This window comes from Fringilla coelebs (assembly GCF_963513975.1).
Source record: "Fringilla coelebs genome assembly, chromosome: 5".
NCBI lineage: Eukaryota > Metazoa > Chordata > Aves > Passeriformes > Fringillidae > Fringilla > Fringilla coelebs.
The window spans coordinates 43,784,173-43,804,254 of record NC_140033.1 but is presented as its reverse complement, the minus strand read 5'-3'; the positions used below and the strand labels follow the sequence as shown (position 1 = coordinate 43,804,254).

Below are 20,082 nucleotides of genomic sequence, written 5' to 3'. Positions count from 1 at the left end.
AGAAAGCAGAAAATTTTCTCATCTTGTTCCTGGCAGCTGTGTTTTACCTAGCTTGTGCTAAAACAGGAGATAAGGACCAGTGATGGTCAGCACCTGAATCAACTCTGCCTCCCCATTCCTTTGACTGATACTCAGCCTAGTGTAGAAACAACCCAATTTTAGCAATACTGTGGTAAATGGCCATGTTGTTGTAAACAGACCATGGGGACTGAAGTTATGTATCAGTGGAATGTTCTATCCAGGCATTTTCAGGTATGCTAATGGTTAGCAAAATACTGAGACCTGCTAAATCTAATGCTAATAGAGAAGTGCTTTTCAGGAGCTAGGCTGAGATACCAAAGCAGCTTGTCATTCCCACTTCCTTTGCGTATACAGAATTAACCAGCTCAGACTTTTCAACTAACTTCTACTTACTCTATTTAGAAATTCTTTGGTTTAGATAGGAAGAGTTTCATTAATTTCTATATTTTTAAAATAAAATTTCTCCTTTCTACAAAGTTTTTTTACTGTTATTGAGGATTAGCAATACAGTTTTTGGAACCTCTCAAGCCATTGTCTCCTCTAGCAGTAAATATGATACTTAAAAAATTATTTTAATGACTGCAAAGTTGGCAGAAATTTTATTTTACTTTATTTTAAATGACTCTTAGACATGATACCCATGTCTAAAGATAGCTCTTCCTATTTCCATTATGTGTTTTGGCTTAGGGAGACCAAAGCCCTGATATCATTTGACTCACTTTCCACTAGAGCCTAAGATTATAGCCAAAGGAAAAATCAATAGGATTGTTATCAGGAATACAAGAAAAAGCTATTGAAAACAGCATATAAATAAATAAAGTTTTTTTAAACAATCTTTAACAAGGTAATTTACCTGCAGGAACATTTTGCTGAAACATGAGAGTTGGCTAAGGTACAAAATCCACACAACTACAGAACTCTGTCCTCCCTGTAATATGTAGATTCTGTTTTCTCAAGGTGATGAGACTTAGTCTCATTATAGGAGTAAATTCCTCATTGTTGTAAGATATAAAAAATCCCTTTTGCCCTCCATATTCTGGTGAACAATTTTTCCTTCTTGCTAATAATTTTATATTTTTTACCTAGAATGTGGTTACATAAAATATAATTAGGACAATAATGACAAGATCAGATTAAAATAAAATTACTTCTAATGCAATGAGCACCGGCTGCTTGGTTACTTTCCCACTCTACCCATTCATCTTGTACTCAAACCATTTTCTGTCTCCAGTGATAATACTACCAGCAGGAAGATGCCCATACAACTAAAATACTGCCCTGGTTTACACTTCTGCTAGGTTTAGTGCTAAACTAAATACCATCACCAATTCAATTTTCATCATTCATCTTGAAATTATGTTCATTTTGGTTGTTTTTTTTAAGCATTGCCTTTTAGGATTGTAGGATTCTCAGATTTCCTTTAAGTGAAGAGATTTTGTAACATTCCAGGTATAAAGTGGAAAATCTGAAACTCCAAGACTCAAAAAAGAAAAACCACATGGGGTGAAAAAACACTTAGGATTAAAGTCCTTATCATGATTTTTGGTTGACTCATGAGCGTTGAACCTGTGAAACTGGCTTTGCTGCACACACTGTACTAGCAATTCAAGATGATATGTATCAGTTAGAAGTAATTTTTATAATCTGAAGGGCCCACAATTTAAAAGTTAGTGCTGCAAACAAACTGCAATATCCATGGGGTAAAGAAAAAAAAAAGCCACTGAATTTTTTTAAAAAATGTTTGAACAACATCTGAAAATTTTCCATCTGAAAATTCACAAAGTCTTCATGCAAGATCTTTCTACTGCTGAAATCTAATCATGTTCTATCATCAGATTTTTTGTACCAGAACAAGTCATTCCTCTGTGCTGCATTAGAAAGAAGCCAAGCTTTCTGCAAGCTATACTGTGGTTTAGTTTTACTAGTGCAATGCATCAACCCTAGGACTGGCATCCTAATGAGGACAAGTACTGTGCTTTCATACAAAGAGGACTAGTTCCCCCTCCAGTCTGTTTAAAATATTGTTCACAGCTTCAAGCACACTATAGTTACAGAACCTACTTTTCCTCACAGGAACTAATGCAAATGATACAAAGTCTAGGTCAATATGCTCAATGTTTGGTGACTTGATTCCACATCACAGTAACTTCATTAGTTACGAGAATCACCACCTTTCACTTTGCCAGCACTCCTTGTTCTCAGCCTGCCATTTGCCCTTGTGCTTTGGAGAACTGTTATTAAAAAAAAACCAGCAAGCTTCCCTGCATCTGCCCCTTGTTTTTCCTCAGAGCTTGGCTCTGCTGTGGGGTACACTTGGCCTATGACTGCTCACATAATCTGCCACCAGCAAGCCACAAATCATTTCTTATATTTGCAACATAGCAGTCTCATTGCACCCTAAAGCTCTTATCTTCTCAGTCTGCTTGCTCCAGCACTGGTACTCATGATGTGAACCCCCCAGGGATTTATTTTAAATGTCCTTAGTAGAATGTGTTTACCATTGAGACCCCAAGCGAATCCCCCTGGCTGAAAAGGCACAGTAGTAGAATGTTAACACAGCAGCGGATTAGAGGTTTGTCACTGTGATGGAAGTTATTCCATATAGCAGTTCTCTCACCACAGGGTAGAGCTAGACAAGGACTGTAAGAAAAGATTCATCAGAATGAAAAGTGTTCACAGGAACACAGTTTTTTGACAGGCTCTGCTCACAGGAAAAACTCCTCAGCCTGAGGGTGGCAGATGTTAGCAAGACTGACGACAAGAACCATGTAATTATGACACATACCTAGAATACAAGAGCTCTTTGGGCATGGCAACCAAAAGGTGGCCACCATATAACGTGAAAAGCTTCCAAATACATCTTGGCAAGACATGGGGAAAATGTTAAGAAAATATTTTGGTTTGTTTTTCAGAAAAAAACGCCTCCCATTTCTATACTAAAGCTTGAGTTTAAAATGGGGACAGAAAATTTGAGCAATGGAGGAGGAGAAACCCACCTTTTCCACAGAAAGAACAAGAACATATCACGTATATATCATATCAAGGAGTCATCCACTCTGCCTCACGTTCTCGGTGCCTTCTATTTCTCAATGGCTCTGCTACTCATTTCTGCCAGCATGTTACAGACAAAATTGAGTGTGCAACACTGTGAGTTTAGATGCAACAAAGAAGTTGGTCAGGGCCCCAGAGTTCATGAGAAGGGACAGAACATCTTGAAAGTACAACAGAGCAGTTAAGTCACAAGGAAAACAAGATTATTTTATGTTGTTTCTATTTCAGCCTGAGCAAAGCTAGATTACAGCAAGTCTTGACAACCCTCCTTGTTCAAGCACAGGTCTTTGCTTTAATCAACAAATAAGCTAGGGAAAGAATTAAAACTTTTAATTTGTTGACTAAGGGTGAGTCTCTGTCCTTGTTTCTCTCTTTACTGCTTTCCTATTTTCTCATCCTGTGTGTTTCTCCTGTTAAATACCTTTGGGCTGAAGAATAGGTACTGAGGGTCTTAGTCCCCTCTTCCTGTTTGGAAGACTAGTGAAACAGAAAAAGCAATGTCCTGTGCTAATATCCAACTACAGGGATTCAGCAGGCAGCCTCTAAGCCACTAATCTGAATGTAATCCAGCTATACTTTTGAGCAGCACCACAAAGGCAAAGCAGGGTTATTCATCCTCACTGATACATGTGCATTTATCTGAGTACTAGCTGGGAAATTATGTAAGTTCCTATATAAGAGCACTGTTTCCTGAATAGTAACAAATCCATATATACAAAGATTGGGAGATTGTTGTGCACTTTGATTTACTTTATTGAGTAATCATCTGATAGCTACAATGGTGAATTGGAAGTTAAAAAATTAATAAAATAAAATAAAATAAAATAAAATAAAATAAAATAAAATAAAATAAAATAAAATAAAATAAAATAAAATAAAATAAAATAAAATAAAATAAAGAAAAAGAAAATAAAAAAGAAGAAAAAGGAAAACCAACCCCTTTATAAAAAAAAATCCACATCGTATTTCCCCATATTTTGGGAAACAGGCTGAAGAAAACATTCTACACTGTAGAAGACACATGTAACTGCTGATACCCATGTTTTGACATTGGAACTGCAAGTCTGAAGCATATAGTTCTAAAGCCTCAACCAAAAGAGGCTTAATAATAATAGCATGGATACATCACCACTGTGAAGATGTTAACACATTAAGGATTCTGGGATACCAATCTGGTATAATCAGCAATATACTGGGTTCCTGTGAAAGATGTGGCATTTCTTCTTAAGGTCAGCTTTCAGAGAACTTTGAAAAAACAATGCTCTAGACTGATTACTTACAGTACTCCTTTGCTTAGAGAAAAGCAGGAGAGTAGTTCAATAAAAACTGAATACATTATCATTTTTCTGACTGGATTTGATTAGTTGCATAACTTTAGCAAGATTATCACAGTGTGATCTAGTTAAGCTTTTAGGATTATATGAACACCAGCACCAAATTAATCTTGGAATCAGACAACTGAGATACTTGTAAACTCTCATGTGTCTCTGACCACTTATGAAGTCTCTCTCGGTCCCACTGCTTCAGTAAGCATTTGATAGTTAGTGCAGCATTTTATTGACAAAGCAACACAGTCTGGACAGATTCCTCACTTCTCTCTCCTTGCAAGAATAGCATGCCACCTTGTTGAACCCCCAAGGATGCAAACTGGGATTATTTTACATAAAGTCTCCCTTTGTAGCATCTGAAATAAAAGCCTTTCCCCCAGAACTGCCACTGTTTTGATAGTGAATTCCATGCTGAGTTGTACAACGGGTTACTCAGTTCTTTGGCTGATTTTACGAATTGCATTCAAAAGTTACTCTGTGTTAGAGGCATTTAGAAAATATATTTATACCTGGTATTGATACTCTTTCAAGTACTCTTTTAGTCTTGTTGGTAATGGCAGCTCCCAGATCTGATTTGTGCTCTTGTTTATAGCTATTCTGCAGCGGTGTTGCAGAGATGGAGCAGATGTATAGAGGGGTTTGTTCAAGTAAAGATGAACTGTTCCATTTGAAGGTGTTTCAGTTCTATCCTTGCACATAAGAACATAGTACTCAATCAAATGCACAACGCTGTTGAACTGTTTAAGTCTAGATCTGACACAAGTGATAGAGTCCAGTCTAAACTTGCCATCTTGATATTCTATACGTAGATTGGTCGGTCCCGCTGACGTTTTTACTGATATAGTCAGTAGATATTCTGAGTGCGAACTATCCCTAACCAAAAAGGTCCCTTCAGGGGCATCCTGTAACCTTTCTTTGGCTTCAGCAACAGTCATGTTGCCCCAGTACCATCCTGTTAAAAGATGAGAGAAAGAAGGGATTTGTTTATTCCTGTTTGTTTTAAAAGCTGCTCTCTAACTGATACACTTCTAGTCACCCATTTCTTTTGTTGTTTGAAAGCTAAAGTCCTGCAGGCACAGTAAATTTTTATTTGCTATTTAAATTCATTTGTTTTACAATGCATCTCGTTTTGACAGAGCTTTCCAGGTCACTTTTATTTACTTATGTTTGCATACACATGCACAAACTTTCCAGCAAAGTCCTGCGGGGCCGACACCGGAGCCGCCGACCCGGCGGGCCGCCCCTGAAGCAGCAGGGACGCGTCCCGCGGCTCCCCGCTGCTCTGCCGCCGGGGCCAGCGCCGCGTCCGCAAGGCACAGGCTGGCAGCCCGCAGAACGCTCGCTTTGGGGAACTCTGAGTAGGCTGCTGTTAAAATGAACTTTGTCAAGCGATCGAAAGCTAAGGGATAAGAAAACAACTTCGGCGAGGTAGCTGCGGTCCTGGCGCGGCTGCGATGAAGAGAAAAAGCCCTTCTCTCCTCCCGCAACCAAGCCCCGCGTCCTGCGGGGCCGGGCGAGCCGCCGCCGCGCCGGCGAGGGGAGCACAGGTACGCGGGGCCGAGGGGATGCGGCGCCGCGGCCGCCCCGGCCGGCGGCAGCGCCCGGCCCTCGCCCGGCCGCAGATCCTGGGCTGCCGCCGGGGCGCGGCGCTGCCGGCGCTTTCGCTTCGGCCGCCGCAGTCCGCGTAAGGTCGGAGCCGTCTCCGCCCCTCTCCGCCGCGGGAACGCGACCCCGCAGCGCCGGGCGGCGATGGCCAGGCCGGGCGTCGCACCGCCGCCCAATTCCCCTCTCGGCCCGGTGAGGGTCCCCGCCGCGCCGCTCTGCCTCCCCCCGGACAGCGCCGCCGCCCCGGGCGCTTTCCCCTTCCCGGCCGCCCGGGCTTACCTGCCCGCCGCAGCTCCTCCATAGCCGCGGCCAGCTGCTCCGCCTCACGGCACTCCTCGGCAACGGGCGCCGCCGCCCCGGGGCGCCCCCAGCGCTCCCCGGAGCTCTCCGCGCTCTCCAGGGACTCGGCGGAGCGCAGGGTCATGGGCGGCGGCGGCGGGCACGGCCCCGCTCGCCCGCAGGTCGGGGGCTGCCGGCAGGAGAGGGCTCCGCTTGGCCGCCGCGGCGCTCAGCGCCGCGCTGGGTGCATGGTCCCGGCCCCCAGCCTGGGCGCCGCCTGCGAGCAGAGAGAGAGCGTGGTTAGCGGCGAGCCCCGCGAGAGGCGCTCCCGACGCAGAGCGTGTTTCTGGCGATCCCGCTTCGGAACTTCCCAGCATCCAGAGGAGGGACCCGAGGCGAGAGATCACCTCCCGGCGGAGCGGGGGAGGGACATCTCCTCCCCCCCGCCGCCCAGCCTGTCCTCGGCTCCTCTCCGCCGGGGACTCGGCGGAGGCGGCGTCCCGATACGGTGGTCTGGCTTTACCGCAAGGGCGAACCCGCTGATGCCCCGCTCCCTCGGCTGGGGCAGGTCAGCCCGGTCGGCAGCTCTGGGACTTTTGGGGAGGGAGGAGGTAGCGGGGGAGACCCGAGCACGTAAAGGTATGAGAGAGGAGGGGTAACCAGCGGAGCGGGGCAGAGGTCCCAGCCCCGGCGCTGCCCGGGTTGCACGTTGCGGTGTGTAGGGACGCCTTCCAGTAAGGTCATCCGCGAAGTCGTACCTGTAGGAACGGGAACGGAATCCCGGCGTGGGCCATGCTCCTGGGATGGGAGACCTTCTCTCGGGCAGCGGAGTACCCGGGAAGCTGCGGAGCGAGTGCGCCGGCAGTGCCGGCTCCGGGGGCTCGCCGGCCGCTTGGGAACGGAAGGGGCAGCGCGGCGGAGGATGCGCTATAATTAGCGCGGAGCAGGAAATATGCTTTTCCCGCTCCATTAAATGCTGATATTAGGGAGGAAAAAAAAATCTTTCCTCTTGGCCGACGCTAACGAGAGGGACAAAAAGAGCCTCTTCTCTCCTCGGGGCACCGCCACATCAGGAGCGACACAAAGCCGGGCAGTACCAGAGAGGGGAGCCTAGCCGGCTTGGCTGGAGCGGAGGGACGGAGCTCACGGGGAAGACCGGGAGCCCCCCGCCGGTGCTTGCGAACGGGACAGTCTCTGCCTGCGGGTGCGCAGCAGCCGCCAGGTGAGGGGGTTATGCTGAGGTTGTTCCTCCACTAACAAGTTCCGCGGCGGAGCTCGGAAACTTTTCCAAATTCAACTGTAGTGGCAACTGATACGGTGTTCTGACAGGTTTCTATCCCAACATATGTAGGCACACGCGCGGGAACCCCTCGACAAAGCCCAACCCCTCCTTCCCCCGCGCAGAAGCTCCCGCCGCCGGCTCGGTGACCGGGCGCAGGTGCGCCTGTCACCGGGAGAGGCTGCGGGCGCGGGGCCGACGAGCGCAGGTGGGAGCAGCGCTGCCAGCGATGTCCGGGCGCGACCCCTTGTGAAAGGGGGACTCCGGGAGCGCCTGGCCGCGAAGCACCGCCGCCACGGGAGTTCGGTGGGGACGGAAGGCTGGCGAGGCGGTGGCGGCTGGCTGCAGCCGGGCGTCCCCCGGCCGAGGCGAGGAGAGCCGCAGCAGCCTGCCGCCGGCTGCGGGGAGCCTCCATCCCGGCGCTCGGCCGCGCCGTACCGGGAGCGGGGCGGCGGGCTGCCGGCTCTCGAAACGACGCACGGCATCGGGCGGAGGGGAGCGACGACAAGGGGACTCACCCGGGCTCGGCGGGACGGGGCTGGGGCCGCCGCTGCCGCCGCCTGGAGGTGGGGCGGTCAGGTTGTTCTGGCTCCCGGCGGCGTCGGGGTGCCGGGGGGACACAGCACCCACCGCCGGGGACAAGCGTCGAGGCTGTGCCGGGGCGGACAGAGGCTCCCGGAGGAAGATGGTGCTCCTGGGGAAACAACACCCTCTTCTCCCCCGCCTCTCGCCGGCGCGGGCGGTCTGCTCGCCTTTGATTGCGAGGCGAGGGCATCCTGCCCCCGCCGCTCCCCCCTCCCGGGATGGTTACATACAAAGGCTGCTTTCCAGGAACTTTCCAGGAACCGCATCATGTGACAGGACCCGCTCCGGCGCCTCCGCCGCGATCGCGGCCAGCCGGGGCCGACGCACCGAGCCGCCGCCCCTGTCACGCCGGGGCAGCGGTCGCCGAACGCGGCCCCGCGGCCCCCCCGCCGCCTCCTCCTCCGCCCGCGGAGCCGCGGGCGACGCGCAGGTCAGTGCCCGGGGCTGCGGGGGGACCGGGCCGGCGGGGCCGTGCGGGCCGCCCCGCGGGGCACGGCGGGACCCCTGAGGGAACAGGGCGAGCGCAGCCGCCCGTCCCGGGGCCGGAGGGGCGAGGGGCGCCCGGCCTGCCCGGCGCCGGCAGCCGCGGGCACCTGAGAGCGGCGGCGGGGCCCGCCCGCAGGGCCGGGAGCGCGTCAGGGGCCGGTGCCAGGAGCTCTCTGCCAGGGACTTGCGGCGGCCGAAGCTCCTGGGACACCCCACCCTGGTCTCCACCCCCCTTCACCCTCCGGCGCTAAATACCTCGTTGCTACAAACAGCCATTGCCCGCCGATGCGCGCGCCGATTTCCTCCCCCTCCCCCCCCCTTTTTTTTAATTATTATTATTTTTTTTTTAATAATCACGAAGCTGTTTTTCAGCGTAAAGATGGTTTGATTGCGCCGTGGGTGCTGCTCGGTAATCAGCCACCTTTCGTCGCTGACCCGGCGGCCCCGAGCCGACTTAAGAAAGAGACACGCACACAGGGAAAAAAAAAATAGGAAAGAAAAGAGGGAAAACAAAGCAAAAGTAGCCGAAATAGTCTCACCCCAGCCCTTGGCTGCAGGTCAGGGCTCCCTGCAAATTATACGGGGGTATCTGGGAGGGAGAATTGACGGCAGAAGGATTAAGGGGTGTCTTTTTAAAGATTTCAGGAAAGAAGCCCAAACCTATAAGATAATAAAAGATAGAATCTTTAAAAATCGGAGCGGGAGGGGGGAGGGAGCCTTTGTTATCAGAGGGGTAAATGAATATGTATTAGGCTGGACTGTCTGACTGAGGGAGCGGAGCAGCTCCCCTGCACAGAGAAAGCTCCCAGACTGAGTCGCACTCCCCCGGAACGTCTGAAATGCAACGTTTCTTAAAAAAATAATAATTAAAAAAAAATAAGGACTGAGAAAAGATTACAAATCCTGAAGGATTTTGTAACAGTTATTGCTTATATTTCTTAAGCATCAGAGGATAAGAGAATTAACAGTTATCTTAAAAATTCTGTATTTAGTGATTAAGTAAATTCATCTGAGAAAAAAAAATCTACTTTGTTAAGTGAAATATTGGCCAGTATGATTTCATCTGTTTGTAATGCCTGGGTGCTTTTGAATTTAATTTATTCAGTTTATGAAAAAAAGGTGGTTTTAATCACTGGCAGCAGCACAGATTTAAAATGAGGTCTGAGGAACAAACACGGGCTTTCTTAAGCATTCTCAGAAATGGTTTAAAACAATTTAGGTCTTGAAGGTCATTCTTGTTCCTGTTTTTGTCTGTGAAGTTCAGATAGCCTCAGATCCAGCCTTCAGTGAGGGTTGTGGAATCCCCACGAAGTTTATTCGTTGGATTGATGTGAAGAGGGGAGAGAGTGGGTTTGTGCCCCTAGAAATTTAGTTGACAGTTCAGCTACCTATGACATGAGATCTTGCAAAAAAACCTCCATTACTTTTTCAAAATGGCACTGATTTCACTATGTTCAGGAGAACAATAAAAATTAATACAGATCTATTATTATTACTAAAATAATTCTGTATACGTAGGCACACAGCTTTTGCTCAAAAAGTATGTTTTTCTGATATCATAGTGTTCAAATTAAGGCTATTTCTTTGAAGTTCATTAATGCATCTTGGAGAAAAGGAATGACTTGTCTAGATTTTTTACAGCTTTGCTGTAGTTCTCTTTTCCTATGTTATTTTATTAATGGGATTTTTATGTGGATAGTATCTCAAGACTTCCTTTGCTTCTGCTGTTTATTCGTCACTTGAAGTCATAATAATTTGTTTCTAAAACCACAGCTGGCTGCTATAAAGGCAGAGGGAGGAAGACCACGATTTATGTGGTGAATGAGAAACAAGAACAGAAGAATGTAATAAATGTTTGTTACTTAAAACTTCAGATATTGTTATGAAAAAGGTAGCACAAATATTAAATAGGCAGTATATCAGCAGGATCTTTCCTAAACAGAGTTCTGTTAATTTTTTTTTCATGAGAATCTAATGTCTCTTAAAAATAGCACTAAATATCTGATAAACTTACAAGAGTAATGAAATTCAAACTTTAAAACTGCAAATGGATCTTTAAATGACAATCCTGGCACCTCATAGGAGTGCTCTGGTTTACAGTTACCTTTATTCTCTGGCTTGAGACATCTGAAAGTGCTATAGGCTCGGTGGACTATGTTTGTATTTTACTGTTTCTTTCAACAATGTTAGTTGCTCTTTTTCTCCTCTGTCTGCATGAGTCTGCCATACAGTCACAGGAGAGAAAGGAAGTAGATGTAAGGGTAAGAAAAGGTGACTAAATGAAATTACTTTTGGGACTATGAGCTGTATGTAGTGCATGAAACTACTTAGAGCTACTTTTTAGTTTTTTGGCACTGGGATATTTAATACAGGTTTGGTCTGCCTGAAGAGTTTTGCTTTATAAAAATCAGAATGGAGTAGGAGAAAGATGTGAAATGGAGAAAGAGAAAAGAAGGAGTAGACTCAGAAAACTTAGTTTTCCAAAATAGGGTTTTTTAATCTGTCATGTAACAAACAGTAATTCTTCTAAACAGTCGCTAATACAAAAACTATATACAAGTGAGGATTTTAAAATTTTATCTACAATTCAAACCAAATGCTTTTTTTTTTTTAATCTGTTGTTTTGAGGTAGCAATTCTAGGAGAAGTATTGCTGTACATATACAAGTATGAATGCTTCTGAGATAGTTTTAGAGGCATATCATCCAACTGGAGATGAAAGGCACCAACTTAAGCAATCCCTAATTTTTTTTCCTGATACTACTATTCATTAATGTTGGTTGTGGCTGTATGTTTCCATATAGTAGAAATTTTAAATCAAGCTTTATATTGATAGTGAAAATATTAATATTAAGGGTTCTTGAAAATCACAGGCAGAATGTATTGTTTCTGATGCATTCAAATGCATATGCTCAAGACAGGGAAGGATGAGTGAATTTATTTTTTATTTTTCCTTTAGGCAAAAATCCCTTTCATGACCAAGGAAGGAGGCAACCACGTTTTTACAGTCCTGAGAAGTGCCTGTTACTAGAAATGATTTTCACTTTGTTCCTGAAAAGTATGCCAAGTTTACTGGTGAGCTCGTACGCTGATTTATTTATATAATATGATGTGAGCAGAGGGGGGGTAATGTGTTTTTGACTCAGCTGACTTTGCTAAATTTGCTCTGATTCACTGAAAAGATTTACTGATTTATTAAGATAGATTTACCTAGCTACCTGGAAGAATACAAGGGGCCTTTCCTTGCTCTCTTCATGCTTAACTTCCCAAAGATGCAGCACAGAATATCTATTATCCATGGCATACCATTTGGTCAGTTAAAATCCCCTTCAGTTAAAAGGACAGCTATTGCTTATCTCATAGGTCTACTTACTGAACACATTTTGACAATTGTTTACCTGAACTAGTCTAAATAACAGTGTACAGCTGACATGGTTTCCCTGTCCTGGGATTGCAGTCTGGTTCTTGAGCAGAGAAAAATGAATATTGAGCCTTTGGCTCCAGAAAATTGGATTGTGTTAATTGTAACTCCACAGCACGAGAAAGGTCTGCAACGTGAACTCTTTGAGGATTTCTCACTTAGCAGTTAGGAGAAAGGTTTGCTTATTTCACAAAGAGTTCCTAAAACATAATAAATGAAACAGAGAAAACAAATATTTTAGTGTATGGGATCACCCTGCCCTTTCCAGCTGCCTGAGGAACAGAATGTTTTGATGAAATAGATTAAGATTTATACCAAACAATTTTACTCTTTACCAGCTGCCACCTTATTTTCTGCCATTTTTATCTATTCACATGTGAATGCTTTGCTTTTCTTGATAATATGCATTTAGTAAAGGAGAATAACAAAAGAATTCAGTGAATAATTTCTAAAAACCAGGGGTGTTCTAAAAGGATGCCAGCACTTGTGATTTAAAAGCAAACATCAAAAGATGGCACCAAGAGAATAATACTTTGAAATAACATCCAGATTCTTTTCTTTCAGAGACAGTTGATAAAAAAAAGGTTCATTCCCTTCGGTTCAGTGGATAGGTAGACAGATAATCACTGTCAAGCATGAAACTGACCATAAAAAGGTGGCATTTAAGTCCATCTCTCATCTCATCCTGTGCTATCTACTATCTAAAAGTAAAGGCCTAACCTGCATTGCGTAAGAGGTTACCTATCACTTCTGATCTTCAGTGAAAAAAATTAAATGTATGCTTGCTTAGCTTCTCCAATTTACTATTTACAATTTAAGGTAAAACCGAAATAACATAAAAATACTTTCAATAGGCATGTAAAGGAAAAGTAGAACGTGGTGACACAGGGTACTAAGTCTAAAAAAACAAGGATAATTTACACAGCAATTTTACTTTATGCTATGTTAGGCATCTTTATAAAGAGCAGAATTCTGGTCTATCACTGTGTTATTTTGTGAATTATCGAGTTTCACTCTGACTAAAACTAGACAAATATTGCTGAAAGTTACTGCAGAATAAGTTGTAAGTATACATGCTTTGATAGCATTTTCTTCCCATTCATGCTTCCTTCTCATGAACAAGGTTGAAAAAAGGAAAGGACCAATTTTGGTACAGTCTTCAAACAACTACTAGGAGAATATTTGATATAGATTTTAATATTCAGATTATAGCATAAAATGCTGTGACTGTAATATTTATTTGCCTTGTTTTTTGGCTGAGAAAGAGCATATAGGTGTGCAAGTACACTACACCTAAGCACACACATGTTCAGAACCATGGTCCTTGAAGTTTTGGATTTGGTTTTGTTTTTTTTTTTTGGAAAAATCCTAGAGATAGCACAGCTGAAAGCACTGTGAAATCTTGCATTCTTGTCCTAGATGCTGCCAGAAAAAACAAGCCTTTTATGCTTGAGGAGGCTTGAGATGTTTTTCTGCCAGTTGCAAGTTCTATGCCTCAAAGTAAAAGAGAGCAAGTAATGTCTGTGAAAAAAGTTTTCCTGACAGACAGCATGAAGGCAGCTCTCCTGTGCTTTGCCAATCCATAAGTAATAAAGTTCCTTTGTTGGCAGAGAGTCAATTTTCAAACTAATAAGGAAAACTAAAACAGGTGATGCAGTGCCTATCTCTAAAGGGGAGATTTTTGTGTGAAAAGTAAAGTGAAGTAGAAACTGGGTTATGTGTTTCTGAATAAATGGCCTCCCATCAGAAAAAGATTAATTTTAAATCACTGTTCTAGTTCTTATATTAAGGATAGTTTAATTCACCCAGAGCTATTTGGCCTTGAGGATGAATTCCTACAATTAAGTGTTTATGATTGAAAGTGCTGCCATGGAGAGCAGACAGATGAATATCATTTTAGGAGTACTGTGAATCATTAAATGAGTTGTAGAACCTTTTTTTGGGCATGAGCCACTTTTAAATTTCAGGCTAAGGCTATAACAGACTTCAGCATAAGGCCTGACATGTTGCTGTACTTAGGAGTTTGAATAACAGGATAATCAACGTTTACTAATGTATTTATATAACCTTAAACTTCTTACAGTTAATTGAAAATATGTTGCCTGTTGTATGTGAATATGCTGCTGGGTTCAAATACATTTTTCAGGTTAGTGCATTAATTGTTCATGTCAGGTAATGAACTTAACCTGCCTCTGATGTGTTGGCTTCTTTTGGCTCACGACAGGCATGGCTGCTTTCCCTGCTTCAGTATGGAGGCTGCATGTGGAATGTCATACAAACCTGGACAGGTGACAAGAAAACAGTGCTAGCTGCCAACTACTTTCTCTCTGTTTGCCAGGATTAGTGCTTGTTTTTTGTCAGGATGGCTCAATGCATTGTCCTGTATCTGACTGGCACACTGGGAGGACGTAACCTGATGAAATACTGGCCAGACAGGCTGTCAGTTTTAAGGCTCAGGAGAGGAAACAGACATAGGGATACTCTTTCTGGTTAAGGAAAGAGCATTGGTCCACAGCTCGCCTTTTCTTGGCACAGCATGGCCATTCCCAGAATCGCTTGCTCCTCCTGTAAGCAGATTTTCCAGGTATGTGGAAATTAAAGCTAAAACAGTAGTAGATAAAATTGGACAGGCTGCTTGAAGCAGTATCTCCCCTTGTACTGTACCCAAAACCATCCTGTGGCTCTGCCTGCAGCAGGGAAGAGAAATTAACTCATGCATCTCCTCCTTAACAACTTCAGCTTTCTCTCTGGTGTTTAAAGAACAACCCCAGTTTCAGTGTGGCTTCAGAAATGCCATCCATCAGGAGCAGCCTCGTGAGCTGTTTGGTCATGAGGTGGCAATTCTGTCCTGAAGTGGGCTGAACTGCTTGGGGGGAGAGTAATAACTCCTTCAGCCATCTGATTTTAATCCCTTACCATATGTGACTTGAAGTCCTTAGATGCCCTCTACTGCCATATACCAGAATTAACAGATGGCTCTGTGTAACCAAATTCAGATTTGCTTAAGTTTGTTATTCTCTCTGTCCTTATAAACGAACGGAGAAGGGGAAATAATATCCATAATATTACAAAATATGCAAAGCGTTTTATAAAGTGTAAGTTTGGGCTAGACCTATTTTCTGACTTTCAGTGCCATTGCCCTACATATCAAAATTTAACACTAATTTTAGTCGTCTCTTCAGAGCTCATTTCTCTGAGAAATTATCCCTCTGTGAATAAATGTGATCTGGAAAGATGCCTGAGGCACAGCAGAATTTTTCCCCAGCATTTCATGCCACATGATGCTAGACAGAAGGAAGCTGCAAAACCTGCTGCTGTAGATCAGCCTTTGTTCTGGGGAGGAGGCAAAGGATGCATTTAGCCATCAGATGTATCTTTTGCATAACACAGAACAGCAGGTAAGAGTGTACCTAAAATGGAACTAGAATGAAATTTCTGTCCTACCTTTGCCTGTGTTATGAGAGGTTTTGTGTACTGGCAGGCACAAGCAATCCTAAGTCAAACAGAACTAATCTTGGAGGAGATCACTCCCCAGGCTCTTAAGAATCAAGTGGCTCTGTGGTGCTTGAGCTTCAGCTGTGTTGGGCATGTCAACTCCTTTTCCTTCTATAAGGAAAAGCCGGCAAAACAATCCCACCTTTAATTCCCTGTCCCAGGTTCCTATTGCTGACTTGAATTAATGGGTTTGGGCCAAATCAGCAGCCATATTTTGTGTACATTTTTAAACATGCCTTACCTTTCCTGAGGAGAGTATTATTTCTTTCTATTCTAGGCGTCTGCTGGTGATGTTACAAATAGAAGCAGGCCTGGCAGGAGGGAGCATGAGCTTTCCAGTGGAACACGTGACAGCAGGGGCCTGCTCCAGGTAAATGGAGGACACACAGGAGAGCCTCTGTCATGAAGGGTGCAAATTTCATACTGTGCTTTCCTTTCCCTCCAGCACAGTCCTCTACTTTCAGGCACACTGGTTTAGAATATGATGCTTACATTTTTCAGGAGTTTTTATAATTTTTTCAGAGCATAATCTCAAACTAACATAAGTCGTTAGCAAAATCTTATTGTGAATGGGGGCTTTGTTCTGGGAGACTATTTTTGAAAATATTGCCAGGTTATCAGCTAGCCATTACATAAAAGGCTGAAACAGGATTTTGTTCATATGCCTTTGTTTCAGCATATTCCTTCCTTCAAACCCTCCCCTTACTTTCTCCAAGAAATGCACAGAGCTCTTCAAGTCCTTCAGGCAGGTGGGCTATGTAATGTTATGGTGGCAAACATGGAAAGCTTTACCAATTCATACCACCCAAGAATGTGGTTCATTGCATGTATTTTTATTAGATTCCCATTTTCCCAATTTCTTTAAGGGCATTTCAATCTTTCAGTGGCTTCTTTTCTTCCCCTATCCATCAGGGAGCAAAATCATGTGTCCACAGAATGTAAATAACAGCTGTTTCTATTCAATTTGCATTTATATGCTTAGCACTTAAAAATAGCTTATTTCTAGAGGCTTTCATAATCTATTCAAAATTTCTTCTTAGTCAGAGGTACTAGCGAGATGTTAATGAAATCCCTTTGGACTGGCTGATCAAAAAGGCACAGCAACAACAATGAAATTCTTCAAATGACTGATCAGTTATGCTTCTGAGTAACACTTCAGCAATTGCCTGAAGTGTATCTTGGGCATTTTAAGATCACTTCCTTGGGCTGCTCTAACGGGGCAAAATATGCCAGGTTATGGTTAAAAAAATCTGTGCTGAACTGGTAGTGTATTTCTAGAAAAATTAATCATACAAGTACAGCTGAACAGGAAAAAAACCAAACAAAAACAACACCTGGCAAGGTATTTAAAGGGAACAGCTCATTTGCCAGTGTCACAGATCTTTGAATAAACAAACCCCTTATGCCCTGAAAATAACTGAAAAACAGCTCTTTGGTTTTTATACTACTATTTTCTTTTGTTGACATTTCATGAACACTAAAGAGGATACACATTTGAATTTATTAATGCCTAAATGAAGATTTTAAGAATTACGTCCGATTACTGTGGGGTTTTTTCCTCCAGAAAACTTTGGAAGCATTTCACCTCATTATTTTGCCAAATGTCTCAACTTGAACCATTTCTTCAGATTTCTTTGATCCTCTGAAGACTGAAAATTACAGAACAATGACATTTAGTGACCTTTGGTATGGTTCATTTACTCCAACGTTGAATATGTAAGAAGATACTTGCTCCTAAATGCAGATTTTGTTTGGTGTTACAGAAATGCACTTTCTTCTCTGCATAGTTGTTTATCCAGAAGATAAATCCTTTTATTTTTACTGGAGTCTCAACTGGGGCATCTCTGAACAAGAGACTCTGGACTGGTGACTGAAAATGTTTAGAAAATACTAACTACATGTGTGAGTTGCTGTATGTATAAGCCTGTGCCAACAGACAAAGGTAATCTTAGATCAGGTCATCTCTAAAAATGCTGTGGGTTCATACTACCTGATTTCAGAGAGCAAGTTTGTCTTTCTAAATTTAAAAAAATGTCCCTGATGTCAAGAGGGACTTATACTGGGAAGTAAGAGGAATATAGATGGCTTTTATTCACCCTAGCTGGGCTAGTTCCCTCTAGAGTAGACTCCGGTATTCACATCCCATAGTGCTCCTTGGACTCCTTCTGGTGCCCCTCTAGAGCCAACATACAATTCTGATTTTTCTGTGTTGTCTTTCAGTTTGAAGTTTGTGAAATGGTGTGAAACAGTCCCTCAGTCTTTGAGAAGGGTGCTCTCCTAGCATCAGAGGGAGGGTACGCGCTGCACCTTCTGGGATGCGGTAAGCTTTGAGGGCGCAGCCAGCCTGAGTGGTTTAGAAGAGCACATCTTGTGAAGTCAGGCAAGACGAGACCTTGGGAGCAGTGCTTGGTGCTGTCCGTGCAGCAGTGGGAAGCCATTGCTTTCAGGAGGGCTTGTGGAGGTGTGGGTGCAGCAGCAGGGGCCTGAGCTTTGCTCCCAGACTGCCACAGTAACAACATGCCCAGAGGGATCCTGAATGTCTCTCTGCTGCCAGCGCCACCTCGGTGTGGTAAAGCCCAGGGTCCTGGTTTCACCTGCCAGAGTTACACAGGTACTTTCACTGCAGAATAAATGCAGCACTGCTGAAGAAACACAAGGCTTTTCCTGCATCATTTCCACAAAGTCGTGAGTTAAAATCTTGGTCGTATTGAAACAAAACACTCACCCAGTTCGAACAATTCAATTTGTCCCTGGGCTGGACAAGGCCTGCTGGACACGGTGCAGGTACTAACCACTGCTGCTCTTCTCTTCACAGCCCATGGTGTCACCTTTCAGCCTTGCCAGTGGCATCTCTGGGTTCACTTCAAATCTTTCTCAAACAAATATTGCCATATAAAGCCAGTGAACTGTAACCCCATGCAGCCAAAATTAGAGCGTGTTTCTTTCAGTATTTTAATACAAACATATACTCTAGAAAAGGCAATTTCTCTGTCATTTTTCTGACCTCTGCTTATGAGGAATTTTCCATGAATTTTATTTGCTCTGTGCTTCTACTCCGGATAGAAATCCTTTTTTCTTAGTCTAGTTCTAAATTTTGTGGAACTGACCACCACTCTGTTACTCCATCGCTAATGCCAGGGTTTTAACTGTAGGAAAAGCAGCATGGGGGAAAGGGAATTCTGTAAACACCTATTCTTGGAAAATAACAAATAATCCTATACTGAAGCCAGTCAGTATTAAAAATGACAAAATAAATTTTTAAAAGGATATGAAGCCTTATGTTACTTATAAGAACCAAACAAATGTTAACTAATTATGGGTCAAGGAAAATTTTTTCCTATCATTTGTTTTATTATTCAATAAAAATCATCACTTTGTCTTAACTAAAGCAAATGTGAAGACCACTCCTGCAGCACAGCTCTGATACAGTGTAACTCCTACAGACGCTGGCTTCAGAAAAACAGTACTTAGCATATTATTTGTTTAAACAAATCAAACACATTTGAATGAGAAACTAGCAATGTTTAAGACAAGAAACTCAGCAGTGCTTAAAAAACTTGGTGCTAATGACTAGGATTGTTTAAGAAACACTAATCTTTGGATGAAACTATTAAGCTCTGTTTTGCTACCATTAGTGAGTAGGAAATACATGTTTGTACAGGAGGGTCATGCTTCAATAGTTTAATCTTTTACTTAGGTTAATTTTTACTCAACATGGTAATGACTTAGTGCAATTACTTTTCATTGTTCTTTGAATTTTTCTCTGTAACTTTCATGGTCAACATTTTATTAGTTTTAGCAAAAGAGATGCTAAAAGCCAGTTCTTGTAGAATTTTTTTAATCATCTCACATTTTGCTGGTAGGGGGATCCTTTTGCTGAGTAATTAAACTTTGGTAGCAGTCAAAACTGGTCTTATTTAAAAGGTAAACTGCCTCTGACCTGACACTGTTTTTCATCTTGACAAGCAGTAAAGCTGAATATAAGCACAACTTTTTTCTGTATTTATGTTTCATAAAGACCAGTTGGCAAAGCTACTTAGTTCTATTGGCTGTGCCAACATCTTGTGCTGTCTCTATACAATGAAAAACTTTCTAAGACATACACCTACATCATGACCTTTATTAAAGTGGCATGCCAGGCCATAAACTTCTACTCCTCCAGAATCCAGGAGATGCAAAATTGCTGACATGCTGTTTAGTTCATCCAGCTTCCATACACCTCCCACTGTCTGATCTGCAGTGTTCCAACAGCTGTACTTATACACAGTGGAACTAACATTCTGTATCAATTGTATTTAAAGTTTCAGATAATTCCATGCAAATTGCCCAGTAAATCATAATTTATCATGTTTGTTTTTGAGAAGTACCAAAAGATAACAGTTGAAATAATAGGCTCATTTCATAAGAGGTACCAGAAAGATATATGCATAAGTAACTATGTTATTTCTCCAAACAGCTTATTATTTTTAGCATTACAGGGTTGATTAAATACAAGGTGAGATTAAAGTCTCATACACAGTGTACATTTACAAA

At 43.5% G+C, this 20,082-nt stretch overlaps 1 protein-coding gene across 3 annotated transcripts; it reads right to left on the bottom strand.

Moving 5' to 3' along the window:
- Nucleotides 1-3,862: 3,862 nt before the first annotated feature.
- On the bottom strand, nt 3,863-8,479 carry SOCS2 (suppressor of cytokine signaling 2). 3 transcript variants are annotated; one of them, XM_084205752.1, is made up of 3 exons: nt 8,379-8,479; nt 8,082-8,257; nt 5,560-6,561 (listed from the first exon to the last, which is right to left on the bottom strand). In XM_084205752.1, exon 3 carries the CDS (start codon nt 6,427-6,429, stop codon nt 5,800-5,802), a length of 630 nt encoding a protein of 209 aa, XP_084061878.1. In that variant the 5' UTR covers nt 6,430-6,561; nt 8,082-8,257; nt 8,379-8,479; the 3' UTR covers nt 5,560-5,799. The 3 variants fall into 3 exon arrangements, with proteins under 3 accessions (XP_084061880.1, XP_084061878.1, XP_084061879.1); XM_084205754.1 differs by lacking the exons at nt 8,082-8,257; nt 8,379-8,479 and adding an exon at nt 3,863-5,352 and having other exon boundaries at nt 6,285-7,295; XM_084205753.1 differs by lacking the exons at nt 8,082-8,257; nt 8,379-8,479 and adding an exon at nt 7,043-7,149.
- Between the last annotated feature and the right edge of the window lie 11,603 nt (nt 8,480-20,082).